The 20,467-nt window shown below is 45.3% G+C and overlaps 1 protein-coding gene across 1 annotated transcript in view; it reads left to right on the top strand.

The window, feature by feature from the left end:
* The window catches only part of LOC134670418 (unconventional myosin ID), a 53,653-nt gene extending 34,112 nt beyond the window's left edge, over positions 1-19,541 (top strand). The window contains exons 4-18 of the mRNA XM_063528266.1: positions 2,733-2,952; positions 5,771-5,968; positions 6,410-6,649; positions 6,760-6,910; positions 7,313-7,470; positions 7,877-7,998; positions 8,214-8,364; positions 8,700-8,846; positions 9,490-9,716; positions 10,027-10,176; positions 15,551-15,665; positions 16,028-16,208; positions 16,668-16,861; positions 17,304-17,449; positions 17,799-19,541. Of these exons, the coding sequence (XP_063384336.1) occupies positions 2,733-2,952; positions 5,771-5,968; positions 6,410-6,649; positions 6,760-6,910; positions 7,313-7,470; positions 7,877-7,998; positions 8,214-8,364; positions 8,700-8,846; positions 9,490-9,716; positions 10,027-10,176; positions 15,551-15,665; positions 16,028-16,208; positions 16,668-16,861; positions 17,304-17,449; positions 17,799-17,985 (2,587 nt within the window). The 3' untranslated portion in view covers positions 17,986-19,541. The remainder of the gene's footprint in view (positions 1-2,732; positions 2,953-5,770; positions 5,969-6,409; positions 6,650-6,759; positions 6,911-7,312; positions 7,471-7,876; positions 7,999-8,213; positions 8,365-8,699; positions 8,847-9,489; positions 9,717-10,026; positions 10,177-15,550; positions 15,666-16,027; positions 16,209-16,667; positions 16,862-17,303; positions 17,450-17,798) is intronic.
* Positions 19,542-20,467: the final 926 nt, after the last annotated feature.

Raw genomic sequence — 20,467 nt, 5'->3', positions numbered from 1 at the left:
TTTACACTTGTGTTCATATTTAAGGTCTTTGTTTTTTCATTTATTTGCTTTTTAAGCCGCTATATAAATCCCTCCTTTTATAATAAGGCATTTAAAAAAATTGCTCCAATCTTCAACATTTTTCATGTTCCTCGTCGCCGTTGTCTTGTATAAAAGACAGCTAGGGATGGGAATGTTAACTCGATATGGGAATTTTTAAAGTAAATATAAAGTCAGAAATACGTTTTTATCTAAGTATTTGAACACTTGTTAATCGCCAATTTTTTTCAACGAATAGTAGGTATAACTACTTACTAGAATACGTAGAACGAGAGTCAGATAGGCATAACTATATTTAAAGTTCAGGCAGCTTCTTTAGTTCTATAAAGTCAAGAGTCAGACAAGTAAATTTGCCCTTGTAGATTGTGGACTATTTAATTGCAGAAGAGATAAATAAAAAAAATTATTGATGTTATTTTATAGCTTAGTGGGAAGGGATACACCGCAGCGACCGCTTCGCACAAGAGTGGTACAGGGACATACCTGTTTATCAGACTTTAGTTTTTTGTTATAACATTGAAGTTAATGTGTAATTTTTTTATAACAAGTCGTTGAACGTTTTTTTGATAAGAGTTTACCTATATTAATGTAAACCAAACTGAAATTATAATGATAGATTCTAATTCCGGAATAATATCTTCACGCATTAAAAATTCAACCCACGTGTAATTTTCACTAAAACAGTTCCGGTATATTGACTTTATCGACACATGATGCGCAGCTTTAACGTTACGCCAATAAAGTTTACGTACCGACAAGCGCTTACGCCGTTGACCTAGAGACTATTATTACTTGATCCGCGCGGAAACAGTCCTTGTCGATCTGCACTGCGGGCAGTCCATGCGCGCCGTTGTCTTGTATAAAAGACTTCTCGTACAGCCTAGTGCGGCGATATCACGTCTTGAATCGACATTGTTTAGTGGTTGTTTTTTATGTTAAATCCCTATATTTTAAACATTTTCGGGTGTAAAACATATGTTTAATTTTGGCAATTTGGAATTAAATTCAGAGCCGTGAACAGGTAGCGGAGGCAGCTAGTGTCCTGGAACGAGAGGCCTCTAGTTTAGGTCTCAGGATCAACCAGGCAAAAACTGAATACCTCCACATGAAACGTTACAAGAATACACGCATCCAGCGTGATAGTCTTCATGTTGGGGGTACCGTCTACCGTGGAGTTGAGAAGTTTCGGTACCTGGGATGCACTGTTACCGACACAAACACCAGAGAGGAGGAGATCAACATACGCATCCAAAACGCCCTGCGGTGCAGTGCAGCCCTCCACAAGGTGTTGGTGTCCAGGCTTCTCAGCAAACATACAAAGTTACGGATATATAAAACCGTTATACGGCCTATCCTAATGTATGGCTGTGAGGCCTGGTCCCTAACACTAAAAGAAGAAGGTCAGCTCCTGGTAGCAGAGAGAAAAGTTTTTCGCAAGATCCTGGGACCTATTCAGAGAGATGACGGCACCTGGAGGATCCGGAAAAATGCCGAGATCGAGGAGTTAGTGGCCGAACCCAATATCATCGGCGAAACGAAAGCGCACAGACTTCGCTGGTTCGGTCACCTACTCAGAATGGGAGAGGATCGGGCTGTCAAGAAGGCGTTCTTGGGACGACCGACTGGTAGCCGTCCAGTGGGTCGGCCCAGGTATCGCTGGGAAGACAGTGTGGCGGCGGATCTGCTTCAGCTTCGCGTCAGTAACTGGCAGGAAGTTGCGCAGGATCGGGACAGGTGGCACGCTCTCGTTTCGGAGGCCAAGATTCTCTTTGGATCGCTGAGCCAAAATAGTTAGTTAGTTAGTTAATTTGGAATTAAATTGAAACAGGATAAGAACAAAGCTAAATTAAAAAGATTTTTACCATAAATTGTAAATATCGATATCACTATTTGCAATCCCTAAACTTTTTATTAGTTGTTTACTTAAAATTTGCTCTGGCGTGTGAGTGAGCGTCTTTGCGGACTAGGTCCGGCGGCCAAAAGGTTAAAAATATCTACTGATCTACTGCTTTTTGCTGCTGAGCTACTGATTTTTCGAAAACGAATGATTATTCGTCGTGACCGGATCATCTAGTTACTTTATACCGTCGTATCGTGTCGTCTAGTGAACAGTGCTCGATAAAAAAGCGCCGCACTTAAAAACCGCCTTCGTGTGAATACATATATTTGGTCAAGCAGATATTGTCAGTAGAAAAAGGCGGCAATTTTGAAAAATGTAGGCGCGAAGGGATATCTTCCCGTAGAAAATTTGAATTTCGCGCCTTTTTTTACTGGCAAGAGTTGCTTGACCAGCTATACATGATTATCCATTTGTATCATTCAAACGCTTTTTTAACGCGCGGTGAAAAAGCTCCCGTGCGTATGGGGCCTAAAAAGGAAAATAAAAACAAATTTTCTATGGGAGGTTGGTGTCAGGTCAGAGCATATTTTTTTGTTCAATTTTATCTAGTGCAGACATCACTTTTTAAATCTACTGCTTTTTTCCCCTATTTACTGCTAAACCGATTTTTTTTCTACTGAATATTTCAGATTTCATCTTGCAACACTGGATTGCAGCCAGTTTTGGTACTTGTGGAATAAACTTGGACAAAATGCAAACTCGTTATTTCTCTGCAATTTAAGAGTTATCTTTTAGAATAAATAAGAGGAAATGGCTTGAAAACGTAGTTCATTGACTAAATCTTCTTTTGCAGAGTCAAGAACGTGCTCATCCAATCCAACTCCATCCTGGAGACATTCGGCAACGCGAAGACCAACCGCAACGACAACTCGTCCCGGTTCGGAAAGTACATGGACATCCACTTCGACTACAAGGGCGACCCCGTCGGCGGGCATATCAGCAACTACCTGTTAGAGAAGAGCAGAGTCGTCAGTCTGCAGCAAGGAGAGAGGAACTTCCATGCCTTCTATCAGGTAAATACCGATAGAGTACCGAGGTCTAGAGTCCGACGATGCTACGTTTCATGCCAACTGCTACGTCAAGTATGGCGCTCTTATGGGATTACTTAGTTCACGCTAAATCAGCGGTCGGCAACCTTTTAGCAGCCAAGGGCCACATAGCAGTTAACGAAGTTGACGCGGGCCGCACTTTGTTAATATTTATGACTTTATCATACATTGTCATTTGTCGATATTACATACAAAATAGCCAGAGGGAGGCTCGCGGGCCGCAAGTGAGAGGTTCGTTGGGCCGCTGGTTGCCGACCGCTGCGCTAAATGATGATCGTCCATAGTTGGGGCAGAAAATTCCGTGGGTCAGTCATCAGCAATAGTATCTTACACAACTAGGGCCGCAAAAATATGTGACACGTTCCTGTTTGGAGCGCAATAAGAGCGCGTCATATATTTTTGCGGCCCTAGTTGTGTAAGATACTATTGCTGATGACTGTACATCTGCAGCGAAATGGATTTTGTTACGGTGGAAATAAAATGCCCGTTTTTTAATTCAGAATCTGGAATCCAAGCTCACCAAATCTCACTTGTCCCTGGAACCGTTTCAATTTATTCTTTTTAGCTTTATCTTTTACATTCAATATATTAGGCTAATCGAATAATTTATCTTTATTTGTGTAGGTACGAGTAGTATTTGGTGGACAATTAAATATTTTTCAATTTGTTTTGGACTATTCAGTGTATAAATCACGTCCGGTAGTTCAACGCAGCAATAAAACTGCTGATACACGTACACAACAATTTCACAAAACAAACATAATATTTGACTATAACATAAATACATTACACAGGTGACTCAGTGCCATAGCGCTATCTCTGATAGCGATAACTTTAATCTGTATCCACTTTGCAGTGAGTTCATATCCTGGAAAACATGAGAATAATACTGTTTAGTTAACACGCCTAATATTTTCATCCAATGTGTTTTAGTATTTACACCCTTAACATTCCTTACTTAAATTCTAGTAGCGGGGTCCAAACTGCTATTAAAAATAAAGCTGTGTTGAGCTGTGCTGACATACGACAGCATATTTGCCTAAGCTGACATTTATTCTTATTGGATAAATGTATGCATTTGAATACCATCTCACCTGATGGTATATGATATAGATAAGTGCCGGTGCAGTCTAGGATGGAGTGTGCTTACCTAAGATAACAGTTGTCTATTCATTCTCGATTTGAAAATATCCAAGTTATACTCGTAGTGGACGGGAATAAATTAGCAAATTATTTATACGCCGAGAGAGGCTACTGAGAAGAGTAATGTAACTAACAATATGCCTCAGAGTGAATATATCTATCAGTGATCTTTGCCTAGATTTGTGTCCAAACATTTCAATAGAAAGCTCACTTGATTCTGATTGGTGCAATTGTCAAATTGTGTCAGCTATTGATGCGTGCACGCTGACATGTTTACTAACCGATGTTATTGTTGTACTAACATCAAATCTCTAATCAATTGTAGGCCTTATCTCGTTGGAGTAAGGTATACGAAGGGTCAAATAACAGTATCGATTGTACGTAGCTCTTGTTATGTAAACTATTTGTGTTGTATGTTGTATAGATTACGTGGGTTATTTAACTTTTGTAATCTATTCACTTAGCTAATCGTATCCTAAACCTGTGTATTAGATTAGATTAGAGAACATCTAAGCTAATTCTGCATCGATTTTTTAACAATTCCCGTTGAAAGTTATCTAAATCTATTACTCTCTAATTCTTTATTCTATTTATACAGCGTGTATCTTTGATTTCGAACACATTCTAAAGGCAGTAAGTATAGGCCCAAATGCATTCTAACCCGACGTCACTACTGTCACAAGTGATGACTGTATCAAATACATTGCCGCTCGAAAACGTTTTAAAAATTATTTAATTCCACTATAAGGGTAAATTAAGTTTCCTTTGAAATCGTTTCATGACACGGAAAGTCGGAAACCTACGCCTCGATTCAATTTGCGTTTGTATTAAAAATAGACGCCACATAGCTTATTATTGTAAGGCTATTAGAAAATCGTTAGATACTTTTGAAGTGTAGCCTTATCCGCTATGCGATGCTGAGTGTACAAGAGAACATCATAACATTGTCATGATTACGAATACCGCCCGCACGTGCGACACAATGCAGTCGCCGCTGCAGTTATGCACAAATAGCCGCACTCCCCTGACTGCGGTTTCCGTACTACTACATACACTACACAATGAAACAATGTACTTAGTGCGTGTAGTGCCAGGATGCTGGCGAATTCTTTACAAATAGCAGCAGAGCGAAAAATTGAATAGATCAAATCCAAGTACAGTGAGCTGCAGAGATAACTGCCCCCCCTGTAAACAAGTTTCTATGCAGGGCGGGGGTCAGTTATCTCTGCAGCTTATTGTACAACTTCAAATAAAGATAAATGTAGAAATCCACCGCCTCAGGTGGAATTCGAACTCGCAGCTCTATGACACCGATCCACAGCTATACCAACTAAGCTACTGAATATTATCCAGCAGCGGCTAATATTTCTAATGAATCCCTCTCTACCACTTACAAACGTGCTACGTGACCTTACGTGCTCAACTGTGCCTAAATTCTATATAATAAAATAGTACACATATTAAGTAATATCAATCTTTGCAATATAGGTATATTCAATTATCGAACTTGGCACCTAGTGAATGGTGTGTTACTCTTGTGATTTTTGTACAAATTACATACAAAGTTTTTCAGCCTATCTTTTTATTTATCGGTTTCCGAGTTGTTGATACAATAATAATTTATTACATTTATTTCCAGTTACTGAGCACAAACAACCCACACACGAAAAAGTTCGGCCTAGCGACGAACGCGCAGTACAAGATCTTGGGCAGCGAGCGAGCGACGTCACAAGATTCTAAGCTATATTCTCTAACGAATAGCGCCTTTAATGCCTTGGGCTTCGCGCAGTCCGTGCTTGATGATATTTGGAGTATCGTCGCTGGAGTCATCCTGTTGGTAAGCGCATTTTGAACCTTAATCCTATCAAGTCTAAGTCTAGTTCGCTGCGACAACAGTAAGTGAGAAAAAGAGACAGGACGCCGAAGATCTTGGGCTGCGTGCAAGCGTCACAAGATTCTAAGCTATATTCTCTAACGAATAGCGCCTTTAATGCCTTGGGCTCCGCGCAGTCCGTGCTTGATGATATTTGGAGTATCGTCGCTGGAGTCATCCTGTTGGTAAGCGCATTTTGAACCCTATTTGTATCAGATTAAAGTGTAGTTTCATCTGATGGGAGTAGCAGGAGTAAGAGTAAAGGACCTGTATATCATAGGACTTTAAGCTTTATTCTTCAACTAACAGATATAAGAGCCCTTTAGCTTCACGCGATCCGTTCTCGACGGTATTTGGAACTGATGCTCCAAAAATGATTACTTACATGTCTTCTTTGTTTTCCAGGGCGAGCTAACATTTACCGAAACACAAGACAACCAGTTAAACATCGGTGGTCCAGTGAAACAGTGCGTGGCCGCTCTCGGGGTCACAGAAGAAGGCCTGCGCGGGGCCATGGTGGGCCGCGTGTTGTCCGCCGGCGGAGACCTGGTGTCCAAGGAGCATTCGCTCAGCGACGCTAATTATACTAGATTGGCGCTCGCTAAGGCGGCTTATGATCGTCTTTTCACATGGATTGTACAGCAGGTAGGTCCGGACGTCGCGTCTTCAAACCTCCGCTCTTATCAATGAGTTATTCGGAACTTATGTGTATTGTAATTAAGTGTTTAGTAATACATATTGTTATTCGTTGACAGATAAACCGTGCGATCGAAGTCCCAGCCGGCACTTACAAGAACACCCTGATCGGAGTGCTCGATATCTACGGCTTCGAGATCTTCGATACCAACAGTTTCGAACAGTTCTGCATTAATTATTGCAACGAGAAGCTACAACAACTCTTCATTGGTTCGTTAATTTTACTAGAAAAATATAAGAAAGCACAGCTTAACAGTACTAGTTAATAAGGGCGTTACGCAACAAGGTCGCAAAGTCTTCCTAAGAATATGCTGTCATGGGTATGATATCCTTGCCGTTACAAGCGTCTAAGTAGGTTTTGGGAGCCTTCATATAAATTCGGTCGAGCCAAGACTCAGTTTTTATGGCTACTACTACTACTATGGCTTAGTTTTTATCGCTGTCACGTCATGAATTCAATCTTACGCTTTCTTTTCGCGAGTCGGACTGGAAAAATTCGCTAATCGGTTCTAGCCTGCAGGCTGCAGTTTGTGGGCACCTGGTCAAAACGTCTAGTGCTGTGTGTAACCTGTAGTGTTTAAAATTGTTTGATATCAAATTGTTACCTTTCAGAACTGGTGCTGAAACAGGAGCAGGAGGAATACGCCCGCGAGGGTATCCAGTGGACTCCGATCCAGTACTTCAACAACAGGGTCATCTGCGAGCTGGTGGATGCTCCGCACCAGGGCATCATCTCCGTCATGGACGAAGCCTGTCTTAATCCTACTAAGGTTAGTTCATGTATTTTTGAAGTGAAAACTTCATTAGCGACGCTGGGCACTCTTTGTGATGGGGAAAAAATGTAAAACTCGCGACAGGTCACGTGTCCGTAAGACGTAAGATTCGTGAGACGTAAGATTTTGTGATGGTGAAAAAATGTTAAACTCGCGACAGCGTAAGACGTAAGACGCTTCTTAAGACGGACACGTGACCTGATCGAAAAACTGTTACAATGTCATTGAGTTTTCACTTCTGCCAGTACTCCCGGAGTGCAACCCGTTGTTTTTTTAACTGTTTGACATTTTTAACTTGATTCCGGTATTTTTTTGAATAATGTCTGCCGATTTCTCGTTAGTTGGATCGCTTTAGCCTTAGAGTTATCCTTCATCCTATTTTTTTATTTTGTGTTTTGTGCAGATTTCCGACACACAACTATTAGAGGCACTCGACAAACGGCTGGGCTCACACAAACATTACACATCGCGGCAGCTCGCGCCCACAGACAAAAAACTCAAACACGGAGTTGACTTTAGAATCACGTGAGTTCCCTCTTTGATACTGCTCTCTTTTTGGTCATTCTCATGAGTGAGGAACAATCTTCAGACTTCGAGGGATTTAAATTAGAGTTACATCTGTTTGAGTTGAGTCAAAACAAATTTATTTATATTTTATCATGTACCCGTTATATAAAAAGTCTTTTTTAATTTATTTTATACAAAGGAGGATTTTTAAATCGTTTCTCTTGATTTTCCAGACATTATGCGGGCGATGTGACCTACGCAATCACTGGCTTCATGGATAAGAACAAGGATTCCTTGTGGCAAGACCTCAAGCGGCTGCTGCACTCATCTTCCAACGCTTCGCTCGCTGACATGTGGCCCGAAGGCGGCGCTCACATACAAAAGGTAACTTTCTAGACGACATGTAAAATCTGATAAAGCAATTTCGACATATGTTTTGTGGTCAATATGGCATCTACATTAGCTGTCAAATTCGAAGCACGAATTGTCGCAATGATTTTTTGATGTTAAATGAAGGAATCAACTGATTATACAGACACAATGCCTTCTCCCGGTTTTATTACCGTCGTCGCGGTACGGATCCAACAAATTATTTTTTATTAAAATATCTCGGGATTCCAGCCTTGGGCACTATCACTTAGTGACTTTTTCTGTCGTATAGTTAGGATAGTTATTTAGGTTTATTCAACGATTTCATCACACATACATATTGTTTTCAGACATCAAAGCGACCTCCGTCCGCAGCGACTCTGTTCCGCAACTCGATGGCAGCGTTAGTGACAGGGCTGCAGAGTAAAGAACCCTTCTACGTGCGCTGTGTCAAGCCGAACCCCATACAGTCACCTAACGCCTGGGACGACCAGCTGGTAAATACGCTGTGCTACTTGTTGTCCTGTGTAGCCTGTATGTATATTGCTACAAATGTGTTGGTTATTTTTGTAAATTTGTGTATGCGAATAGATTTATCTATCAATGGTTTAGCTACGTATTTTCTTTGCGCGCTTAACACGCTGGACGTGAACCTTTTCTTAGCACTCTTAGGGCCAGCTGTACCAATCACAATTAACGGACTAATCGACGTCACTCAGCAGAGAACTATGAAACTTCTCATACAATAAAATTTAGCAAACTTCGTAACCGTGACGATTAGGTGTGACCCTTAATGCTTGAAATAAGAAACTTACACCACGAAACATGCGAGTGACTGATTAAAATCGTGAGTTGAACAGTAATAGTTATTTACGATACAAGTGCGGAAAAGAGGAAACTCGAAACGAGTGGCGATACATTAAAACACGACCAAAGGGAGTGTTTTAAATCGACACGAGTTGCGAATCACCTATTCGCACGTGTATTGTACAACGTTTTACAGTACATATGGCCCTTCAAACTTTTGACATACGCACGAAAAGTGCTATTTTACGCACTAGAGCGGGAAACTGGGCCATATGTACTGTAAACTTAGTTTTTAATTATACGATTACTAAATTAACCTGACTCTGTGGCCAGGTGCGTCACCAAGTAGCGTACCTGGGCCTGGTGGAGAACGTGCGCGTGCGGCGCGCCGGGTTCGCGTCGCGGCAGCGCTACGACCGCTTCCTCAAGCGCTACAAGATGCTGTCGCAGTACACCTGGCCCAACTTCCGCGGCGCCAGCGACAAGGACGCCGTCATGGTGCTGCTCAAGGACCTGCAGGTCACCGATGTGCAGTTTGGACATACGAAGCTCTTCATCAGGTTAGTGGATAAGGACATGTTCTGCTTCTGTTACTGGTAATGCAACAGTTATCCGGTTCGAAGGACCATATTTGAGAGATGATGAAAAAATGCAGGAAAACGTGGTTTGCAAGTTTACACTTTAAATTCTCGCGTTGTTTACACTTATTTAACGGGTTTACCGCGATTAAATTTCATTATTTTACTTAATGTCGAGTATCCCGACGTATCTGCTGGTTTGAAGATACACCAAAAGTATGGTCCGCAACAAGCAGCGGTAGTTATATAGTTGTTTATTCTAATAATGATAACTACAATGTTTAATTCGCAGGAGCGCGAAAACCCTGCATGGTCTAGAAGCTGCGCGCGCGGCGCTCATCCCTTCCATCGTGGTGCTGCTGCAGAAGCTGTGGCGTGGCACCCTGGCGCGCATGCGCTACAAGAAGATGAAGGCCGCGCTCACCATATACAACGCCTGGAAGTTAGTATACTATAGCACTGATCCCGTCCATCGTGGTGCTGCTGCAGAAGCTGTGGCGTGGCACCCTGGCGCGCATGCGCTACAAGAAGATGAAGGCCGCGCTCACCATATACAACGCCTGGAAGTTAGTATACTATAGCACTGATCCCGTCCATCGTGGTGCTGCTGCAGAAGCTGTGGCGCGGCACCCTGGCGCGCATGCGCTACAAGAAGATGAAGGCCGCGCTCACCATATACAACGCCTGGAAGTTAGTATACTATAGCACTGATCCCGTCCATCGTGGTGCTGCTGCAGAAGCTGTGGCGCGGCACCCTGGCGCGCATGCGCTACAAGAAGATGAAGGCCGCGCTCACCATATACAACGCCTGGAAGTTAGTATACTATAGCACTGATCCCGTCCATCGTGGTGCTGCTGCAGAAGCTGTGGCGCGGCACCCTGGCGCGCATGCGCTACAAGAAGATGAAGGCCGCGCTCACCATATACAACGCCTGGAAGTTAGTATACTATAGCACTGATCCCGTCCATCGTGGTGCTGCTGCAGAAGCTGTGGCGCGGCACCCTGGCGCGCATGCGCTACAAGAAGATGAAGGCCGCGCTCACCATATACAACGCCTGGAAGTTAGTATACTATAGCACTGATCCCGTCCATCGTGGTGCTGCTGCAGAAGCTGTGGCGCGGCACCCTGGCGCGCATGCGCTACAAGAAGATGAAGGCCGCGCTCACCATATACAACGCCTGGAAGTTAGTATACTATAGCACTGATCCCGTCCATCGTGGTGCTGCTGCAGAAGCTGTGGCGCGGCACCCTGGCGCGCATGCGCTACAAGAAGATGAAGGCCGCGCTCACCATATACAACGCCTGGAAGTTAGTATACTATAGCACTGATCCCGTCCATCGTGGTGCTGCTGCAGAAGCTGTGGCGCGGCACCCTGGCGCGCATGCGCTACAAGAAGATGAAGGCCGCGCTCACCATATACAACGCCTGGAAGTTAGTATACTATAGCACTGATCCCGTCCATCGTGGTGCTGCTGCAGAAGCTGTGGCGCGGCACCCTGGCGCGCATGCGCTACAAGAAGATGAAGGCCGCGCTCACCATATACAACGCCTGGAAGTTAGTATACTATAGCACTGATCCCGTCCATCGTGGTGCTGCTGCAGAAGCTGTGGCGCGGCACCCTGGCGCGCATGCGCTACAAGAAGATGAAGGCCGCGCTCACCATATACAACGCCTGGAAGTTAGTATACTATAGCACTGATCCCGTCCATCGTGGTGCTGCTGCAGAAGCTGTGGCGCGGCACCCTGGCGCGCATGCGCTACAAGAAGATGAAGGCCGCGCTCACCATATACAACGCCTGGAAGTTAGTATACTATAGCACTGATCCCGTCCATCGTGGTGCTGCTGCAGAAGCTGTGGCGCGGCACCCTGGCGCGCATGCGCTACAAGAAGATGAAGGCCGCGCTCACCATATACAACGCCTGGAAGTTAGTATACTATAGCACTGATCCCGTCCATCGTGGTGCTGCTGCAGAAGCTGTGGCGCGGCACCCTGGCGCGCATGCGCTACAAGAAGATGAAGGCCGCGCTCACCATATACAACGCCTGGAAGTTAGTATACTATAGCACTGATCCCGTCCATCGTGGTGCTGCTGCAGAAGCTGTGGCGCGGCACCCTGGCGCGCATGCGCTACAAGAAGATGAAGGCCGCGCTCACCATATACAACGCCTGGAAGTTAGTATACTATAGCACTGATCCCGTCCATCGTGGTGCTGCTGCAGAAGCTGTGGCGCGGCACCCTGGCGCGCATGCGCTACAAGAAGATGAAGGCCGCGCTCACCATATACAACGCCTGGAAGTTAGTATACTATAGCACTGATCCCGTCCATCGTGGTGCTGCTGCAGAAGCTGTGGCGCGGCACCCTGGCGCGCATGCGCTACAAGAAGATGAAGGCCGCGCTCACCATATACAACGCCTGGAAGTTAGTATACTATAGCACTGATCCCGTCCATCGTGGTGCTGCTGCAGAAGCTGTGGCGCGGCACCCTGGCGCGCATGCGCTACAAGAAGATGAAGGCCGCGCTCACCATATACAACGCCTGGAAGTTAGTATACTATAGCACTGATCCCGTCCATCGTGGTGCTGCTGCAGAAGCTGTGGCGCGGCACCCTGGCGCGCATGCGCTACAAGAAGATGAAGGCCGCGCTCACCATATACAACGCCTGGAAGTTAGTATACTATAGCACTGATCCCGTCCATCGTGGTGCTGCTGCAGAAGCTGTGGCGCGGCACCCTGGCGCGCATGCGCTACAAGAAGATGAAGGCCGCGCTCACCATATACAACGCCTGGAAGTTAGTATACTATAGCACTGATCCCGTCCATCGTGGTGCTGCTGCAGAAGCTGTGGCGCGGCACCCTGGCGCGCATGCGCTACAAGAAGATGAAGGCCGCGCTCACCATATACAACGCCTGGAAGTTAGTATACTATAGCACTGATCCCGTCCATCGTGGTGCTGCTGCAGAAGCTGTGGCGCGGCACCCTGGCGCGCATGCGCTACAAGAAGATGAAGGCCGCGCTCACCATATACAACGCCTGGAAGTTAGTATACTATAGCACTGATCCCGTCCATCGTGGTGCTGCTGCAGAAGCTGTGGCGCGGCACCCTGGCGCGCATGCGCTACAAGAAGATGAAGGCCGCGCTCACCATATACAACGCCTGGAAGTTAGTATACTATAGCACTGATCCCGTCCATCGTGGTGCTGCTGCAGAAGCTGTGGCGCGGCACCCTGGCGCGCATGCGCTACAAGAAGATGAAGGCCGCGCTCACCATATACAACGCCTGGAAGTTAGTATACTATAGCACTGATCCCGTCCATCGTGGTGCTGCTGCAGAAGCTGTGGCGCGGCACCCTGGCGCGCATGCGCTACAAGAAGATGAAGGCCGCGCTCACCATATACAACGCCTGGAAGTTAGTATACTATAGCACTGATCCCGTCCATCGTGGTGCTGCTGCAGAAGCTGTGGCGCGGCACCCTGGCGCGCATGCGCTACAAGAAGATGAAGGCCGCGCTCACCATATACAACGCCTGGAAGTTAGTATACTATAGCACTGATCCCGTCCATCGTGGTGCTGCTGCAGAAGCTGTGGCGCGGCACCCTGGCGCGCATGCGCTACAAGAAGATGAAGGCCGCGCTCACCATATACAACGCCTGGAAGTTAGTATACTATAGCACTGATCCCGTCCATCGTGGTGCTGCTGCAGAAGCTGTGGCGCGGCACCCTGGCGCGCATGCGCTACAAGAAGATGAAGGCCGCGCTCACCATATACAACGCCTGGAAGTTAGTATACTATAGCACTGATCCCGTCCATCGTGGTGCTGCTGCAGAAGCTGTGGCGCGGCACCCTGGCGCGCATGCGCTACAAGAAGATGAAGGCCGCGCTCACCATATACAACGCCTGGAAGTTAGTATACTATAGCACTGATCCCGTCCATCGTGGTGCTGCTGCAGAAGCTGTGGCGCGGCACCCTGGCGCGCATGCGCTACAAGAAGATGAAGGCCGCGCTCACCATATACAACGCCTGGAAGTTAGTATACTATAGCACTGATCCCGTCCATCGTGGTGCTGCTGCAGAAGCTGTGGCGCGGCACCCTGGCGCGCATGCGCTACAAGAAGATGAAGGCCGCGCTCACCATATACAACGCCTGGAAGTTAGTATACTATAGCACTGATCCCGTCCATCGTGGTGCTGCTGCAGAAGCTGTGGCGCGGCACCCTGGCGCGCATGCGCTACAAGAAGATGAAGGCCGCGCTCACCATATACAACGCCTGGAAGTTAGTATACTATAGCACTGATCCCGTCCATCGTGGTGCTGCTGCAGAAGCTGTGGCGCGGCACCCTGGCGCGCATGCGCTACAAGAAGATGAAGGCCGCGCTCACCATATACAACGCCTGGAAGTTAGTATACTATAGCACTGATCCCGTCCATCGTGGTGCTGCTGCAGAAGCTGTGGCGCGGCACCCTGGCGCGCATGCGCTACAAGAAGATGAAGGCCGCGCTCACCATATACAACGCCTGGAAGTTAGTATACTATAGCACTGATCCCGTCCATCGTGGTGCTGCTGCAGAAGCTGTGGCGCGGCACCCTGGCGCGCATGCGCTACAAGAAGATGAAGGCCGCGCTCACCATATACAACGCCTGGAAGTTAGTATACTATAGCACTGATCCCGTCCATCGTGGTGCTGCTGCAGAAGCTGTGGCGTGGCACCCTGGCGCGCATGCGCTACAAGAAGATGAAGGCCGCGCTCACCATATACAACGCCTGGAAGTTAGTATACTATAGCACTGATCCCGTCCATCGTGGTGCTGCTGCAGAAGCTGTGGCGCGGCACCCTGGCGCGCATGCGCTACAAGAAGATGAAGGCCGCGCTCACCATATACAACGCCTGGAAGTTAGTATACTATAGCACTGATCCCGTCCATCGTGGTGCTGCTGCAGAAGCTGTGGCGCGGCACCCTGGCGCGCATGCGCTACAAGAAGATGAAGGCCGCGCTCACCATATACAACGCCTGGAAGTTAGTATACTATAGCACTGATCCCGTCCATCGTGGTGCTGCTGCAGAAGCTGTGGCGCGGCACCCTGGCGCGCATGCGCTACAAGAAGATGAAGGCCGCGCTCACCATATACAACGCCTGGAAGTTAGTATACTATAGCACTGATCCCGTCCATCGTGGTGCTGCTGCAGAAGCTGTGGCGCGGCACCCTGGCGCGCATGCGCTACAAGAAGATGAAGGCCGCGCTCACCATATACAACGCCTGGAAGTTAGTATACTATAGCACTGATCCCGTCCATCGTGGTGCTGCTGCAGAAGCTGTGGCGCGGCACCCTGGCGCGCATGCGCTACAAGAAGATGAAGGCCGCGCTCACCATATACAACGCCTGGAAGTTAGTATACTATAGCTTGACTGAGATCTCTGGTTCAGCTTGGGCAAAAAATGCTTTCATATGTCTGGCCACTCTCCGCTATGGGTCGCTTTTCTCAACCGATTTCCGTGAAATTTTGTAAGCGGGTTCGATAGTTATGTTTTTTTTGTCAATAATGTAGCCATGGGAGTTTATAGCTCACAGAGCCACTAGTAACCGAATGGTATTTCATCCATATGGACGATGGAGAGTATATACTACTCTTATTTAATAATAAATCTCCACTTAAAGTGTGATATCGTACATGGAATTTACAAAATGAATTATTGTTATCGTATCACAATAGTCGTACGAGTATATTCAGGACTAGGCACATGTATCGTGAGAATGGTCCTTGTAGTGTTTATACTAATGTAATCTACGTGTATGTTGCAGACGTTACTGCTACCGGCGCTACATCGCCGCCATCCAGCACGAGCTGCGCCGCAACCGCAACGTCATCAGGTCCTGGCCGCCGGCCCCGAGGCGGGTCAACTCCACCCTCATACAGGTATGAATTTCAAAAACTTACAACAGTTTACTTACATACTTACTCTCTCTGTTAATTCATACTGCCCATAGCAGTCTAAAGATTTTTAAGTATCTAACATAAACTTAAGTTGTCGTGGATCCGCTTATTAGGAAACTATATTCATTAACAAATTTAGAGGAACGCTTTAGGTTTAGTTACTAATTTTGAAATTACTTTAGGTGCTGGCTAGTGATTAAACCTTTTTTTTGCGTTCCTCTAAAGTCCATGAGTATATTAAAAAAAAAACTCGCGGAACACGAAACGTTAATAGAGTATTTTTTGCTTAACATTATTTTTAAATTACGATAATTGTTGTATTATAAAGATGTATAATTTTCCAGGCCGCCTACCGCCGCTGGAGGGCGTACCTGATCCTCGAGCCCATCCCGCGCGCGCAGTGGCCGCAGCTCAAGATGAAGATCTGCGCCGCCAGCGCGCTGCGGAGCCGGCGGAGGGACTGGGGCGCCGCCCGCCAGTGGCTGGGGGACTACCTGGCCGACGACAAGTATAACCCTAGAGCTGGTGAGTCTACTCGACCTCCTTGCGGCGCGGTGGTTCTTAGCTGTCTTTGATAAAAATCCATCCAGATCTTTGAAGAGTATCGGCTCTTTCAAATTGATGTAATTTGGCATAAAATGGTTTGCAATGTTATAATTAGCGTTAGTGTAAGGCCCGAGTGGACACTCGAGTTGAGCGTGCAGCGGGGCGGGGCGTGCGGCGTGCGTGTTAAATAAATGTAAACGTATAGGAGCGGCCTTAGTGCACGCTGCTCAAATCACTTGTGAGCCCGACGCCACGCTGCACGCCCCGCCGAACGTTTTCACTTAGGAGCTTTTTTTATTATCACCTAATTATACTACCAATCTTATGCCAATTGTTCGGGCTAATATTTTTATACATAGTTTGGCTACCTAATACAAAACTCTTTAGTTTCGTATTTGAAAACATTCTCACGTATTGAAATAAACCTCCCTATTCCAGCCGTGTACCGGTCGGCGCTGGCGTCCCTCCAGAAGGCGCAGCAGGCGGGCGCGGCGCTGTTCTCGTGCCGCGTGCACAAGTTCAACCGCTACAACAAGCTGGCCGAGCGCTGCCTGCTCGTCACGGACCACAGCATCTACAAACTGGACGCCAACACCTTCAAGGTGTTGAAGAAACCTACGCCTATCACTGAGGTCAGTTTCAATATTTTGCGATTTTACTCTGGAGTTCCACAAGGTAGTGTTCTTGGACCGCATGAGTTCAATTGATACAACAAACTTGCTGCGGGATGCCTACTCATCACGGGCCATAGCATTTACAAACTGGATGCTAACACGTTCAAAGTGTTGAAGAAACTTACGTCTATCATTGAAATAGTCACTATTTAGGAGTACTGCAAGGCAATGTTTACGGACCACATGTATAAGTTCCACCGATACAAGCTTGAGCTGAGAGATACCTGCTCATCAACTTACGCCTATTACTTAGGTAAGCCAAGATTTAGGAGTACCTCAAGGCAGTATTTTGGACAGCATGTAAGACTTATGACTTCGAGATTTAAAAACCGTAAGAAAAATAATATTACCTAGTCACTTTTGTTTATTTTTTGTAATACCAACTTTGTTTATTGTGCAGGTGGGAGCGGTTCGTGTGATGAGTTCAGACGCGCAGTTAGTGGTGATCAGCGTGCCGCACGCGAAGAACGACCTCGTGATCGGGCTGGCCTCCGACTTCGAGCTCGTCGGCGAGCTCGTGGGCGTGCTCGCCAACCGGTATCACATGTGAGTTGCCCTTTATATGTATCTAAGTAGTTTTTTTAGGGTTTCGTACCCAAAGGGTAAAAAGTTTTTTTCATGGTTACTCTAACACTATACTTCTGTTTTAAACATCAAAACATCAACATTTATTCAGCAAATAGGCCACAAGGGCACTTTTACACGTCAACATTGAATTTACATAAATATTTAAATTCTGCTCGTTAGATTTTTCAGCTATATCACTAACTAGCGAGCCGCACGGGTTAACAAATTATACACTTAAACTTGAGGCGAAAACCGCATGAAAATTTGTTCACAATCGTATGTGAGTTTTTCATGAACCCACAGATATATATTATCGTTTTGTTTGCAGGCTAACGGGTTCCGAGCTGTCGGTGGAAGTGGAGAGCGGCGCCACGACGCGCTGCACGCTGGGCGGCAAGCCGCGCGCGCTGCAGCTGCCCTCCTCCCCCGCCACCCCCGCCACACCCGCCACCGCCCCTCCCTTCACGCACGCACACAACGTCATCACCTACCATCCCGCGTCGGCGAGAGCGTAAACCGGAGATATTGCACTTTTTTGGACCACCCGAGGCGGTAGTAAACAAAACAAAATACGACTATGTGTATTCCTAATCAAAATTGAAAATGGTAAACTTTCACTTTCGGGCGTGTATTTCGACTGCATCCATACATTTTCACTCGTAACATTTATATGCCCGAAAAAAAGCATTTGTAATTCTGGACGTCGATCGGTATATTATTTCTTCGTCCCGCTCTCGTGTGTTCAAAAAAATGTTGACCGTATTGTAAGCAATAGTGATATGGATTGTAAAGTAATTTGTAAGTACCAATAATTTATTCGAGTGATAATAATAATATTAGCCCGCTGCCTTATTTTATGAATTATTAATTTTAAACCGTCCGGGAACTTTTTCATATGTTTAATAGTACCTCGTAACGTGACAGCCGTGAAACAAAATTTATGAATTATGTTATGAAATTACAAAATATTTTTAAAGGTACGGCCCCATAGAGTTAGCACGACTGCCGGCTCCAAAATAAATCTTCCTTTCTTAGTGCGCCACGCACGGTAGGCGTGGCTTTCAAAGGTTAAATACTTCTTGATAGAAGTATTTCGTGCAAACTGTTGTGCTAACTCTTTTAAATAACTTGTTAATAATTTAATTATGACTTTCCTGTTAAATAGCATTTATGTGAATAATGATTTCCGATGATTTAACTAAAGGCAATTATATTTTTAGATGTTTTTATTGATTTAATTGTAATTAATTATTTTCTTTATAAGTAAGTCATTACTTAGTTATATTTAATATATAGGTAAATAGCTTATTTACTGTTTTACACAATAGCGCCTACTTAAAGGAACGCACAAAATACCAGGAATATTTATTCTTCCCTTTGACTGCCTCAGAAAGGTTGCAGTATAAAATTAGCCTAAATACGTTCTTAAAAAGTTTATTCTTGCGTGTTATGTAAAATAAACTAAAACAAACGCGGCGGTCAAAGGGTTAACAACGACGACCTAGTCTTTTATTACTTAATTATTGTTTTTGGCCAGACATTATCAAAAAGTTACATTTAAGAGTAAAGGAAAAATATTATGATTTACTAAATTATTCATAGGTACAGAGTGACGGAGTAACTGATTTTGAGTGTAAGCTTTAGCAGCTTGTCAAATGTTAACCTGAAGGTTTTTTTGTTAAAATTGATACTTAGTATACTATATCCCAGATACTAAACTGGACGTTCGAGTGGCCAATTTACTAACCGATCACCTGTAGCCGTGCCACGAGTTGATACTTAACGTTTATCGCAATAAATATCGTTAACTCGTGTTAGCCGTGCTTTTGTTTCAATTTAGTACTAAAATTTTGGCAATTGGGTCAATCAAACTATGTATTTTAGTATCTGAGATATAATTATAACACGTTTAACGTATGATGTATGGTCTCTGGTCAGTAATATTGTGTGGGCGGCGGTGCGGTACGGTGCGGTGCGGTGCGCCGCGACGTTTATGTATATACGAGAATAATTCGGATGTGCCTTCGTGTGGTGCCATGAGTTTATGTATTGAATACAATCTTTTACCTGACGCGTGTTTATTTGTTTAACATCTTCCTATTTACCAATTTACCTTTACTTCCTTTAAGGGGCCCACAGATTAACAGTCCGCCGGACGGTATTGGCCGGTCAGTTAGAACAAATTTTGACAGTTCCGAACAACTGACAGGCCGATACCGTCTGGCGGACTGTTAATCTGTGGGCCCCTTTAGGCTGCGTTTCCACCAGAGATTTGCGAGGATGCGTCGCAACTCGCAAGGGATGAACCAATAGTTATTTACGATATAGGTGCGGAAAGTAGAAAATTCGCTACTTGTGGTGATAACTGATAAATGAAATCACGACAGACTATAATTTTCTTTCCACAAGCAACTAATACTCATCGAGACAATTCTAACAACACCAAACACAATTATGAGTAGCTTGCGCTGTTTTATCATAGAGTTCTATGGCTATCACGGTTCATGAGATACAGCCTGGTGACAGACAGACTGACAGTGAAGTATTATTAGTAATAGGGTCCCGTTTTTACCCTTTGGGTAGGGAACCCTAAGAAAAGTTATTGGCGTTTGTCCGTGCATATATTTTAGACCTTAAACTTTACATACATACGTTTGTGAATAGTCAGAATATACCTATCCAGATCTAGACCCTTCGTTTGCGTGATATGTTACAAATAAGAGTTTACTAATTAGTTGTAAAGTAATAACGAAGCCAACGAAGCGAAGTGATTATCGAACGAAATGGTAAATGGATATCGCCAGGGTAATGAAACTTAGGATGGAATTAGTATTAATCAGCACTTCAGAGAGAGCACTCGAACTTTGTTTAGTAAAATAATAACCATTTAGCCTTTATAAGTCCCAGTGGCTGGGCACAGGCCTCCCCACATGCGCTGGACTTTAAATTAGTTGGTAATGGAATTTAAACTGTTGTGAGACATACTAACATTGAATA

The sequence above is a fragment of the Cydia fagiglandana genome, chromosome 13, assembly GCF_963556715.1.
Source record: "Cydia fagiglandana chromosome 13, ilCydFagi1.1, whole genome shotgun sequence".
Taxonomy (NCBI): Eukaryota; Metazoa; Arthropoda; class Insecta; order Lepidoptera; family Tortricidae; genus Cydia; species Cydia fagiglandana.
The sequence above is the reverse complement of the archived record's forward strand: the minus strand, read 5'-3'. Positions and strand labels throughout refer to the sequence as shown.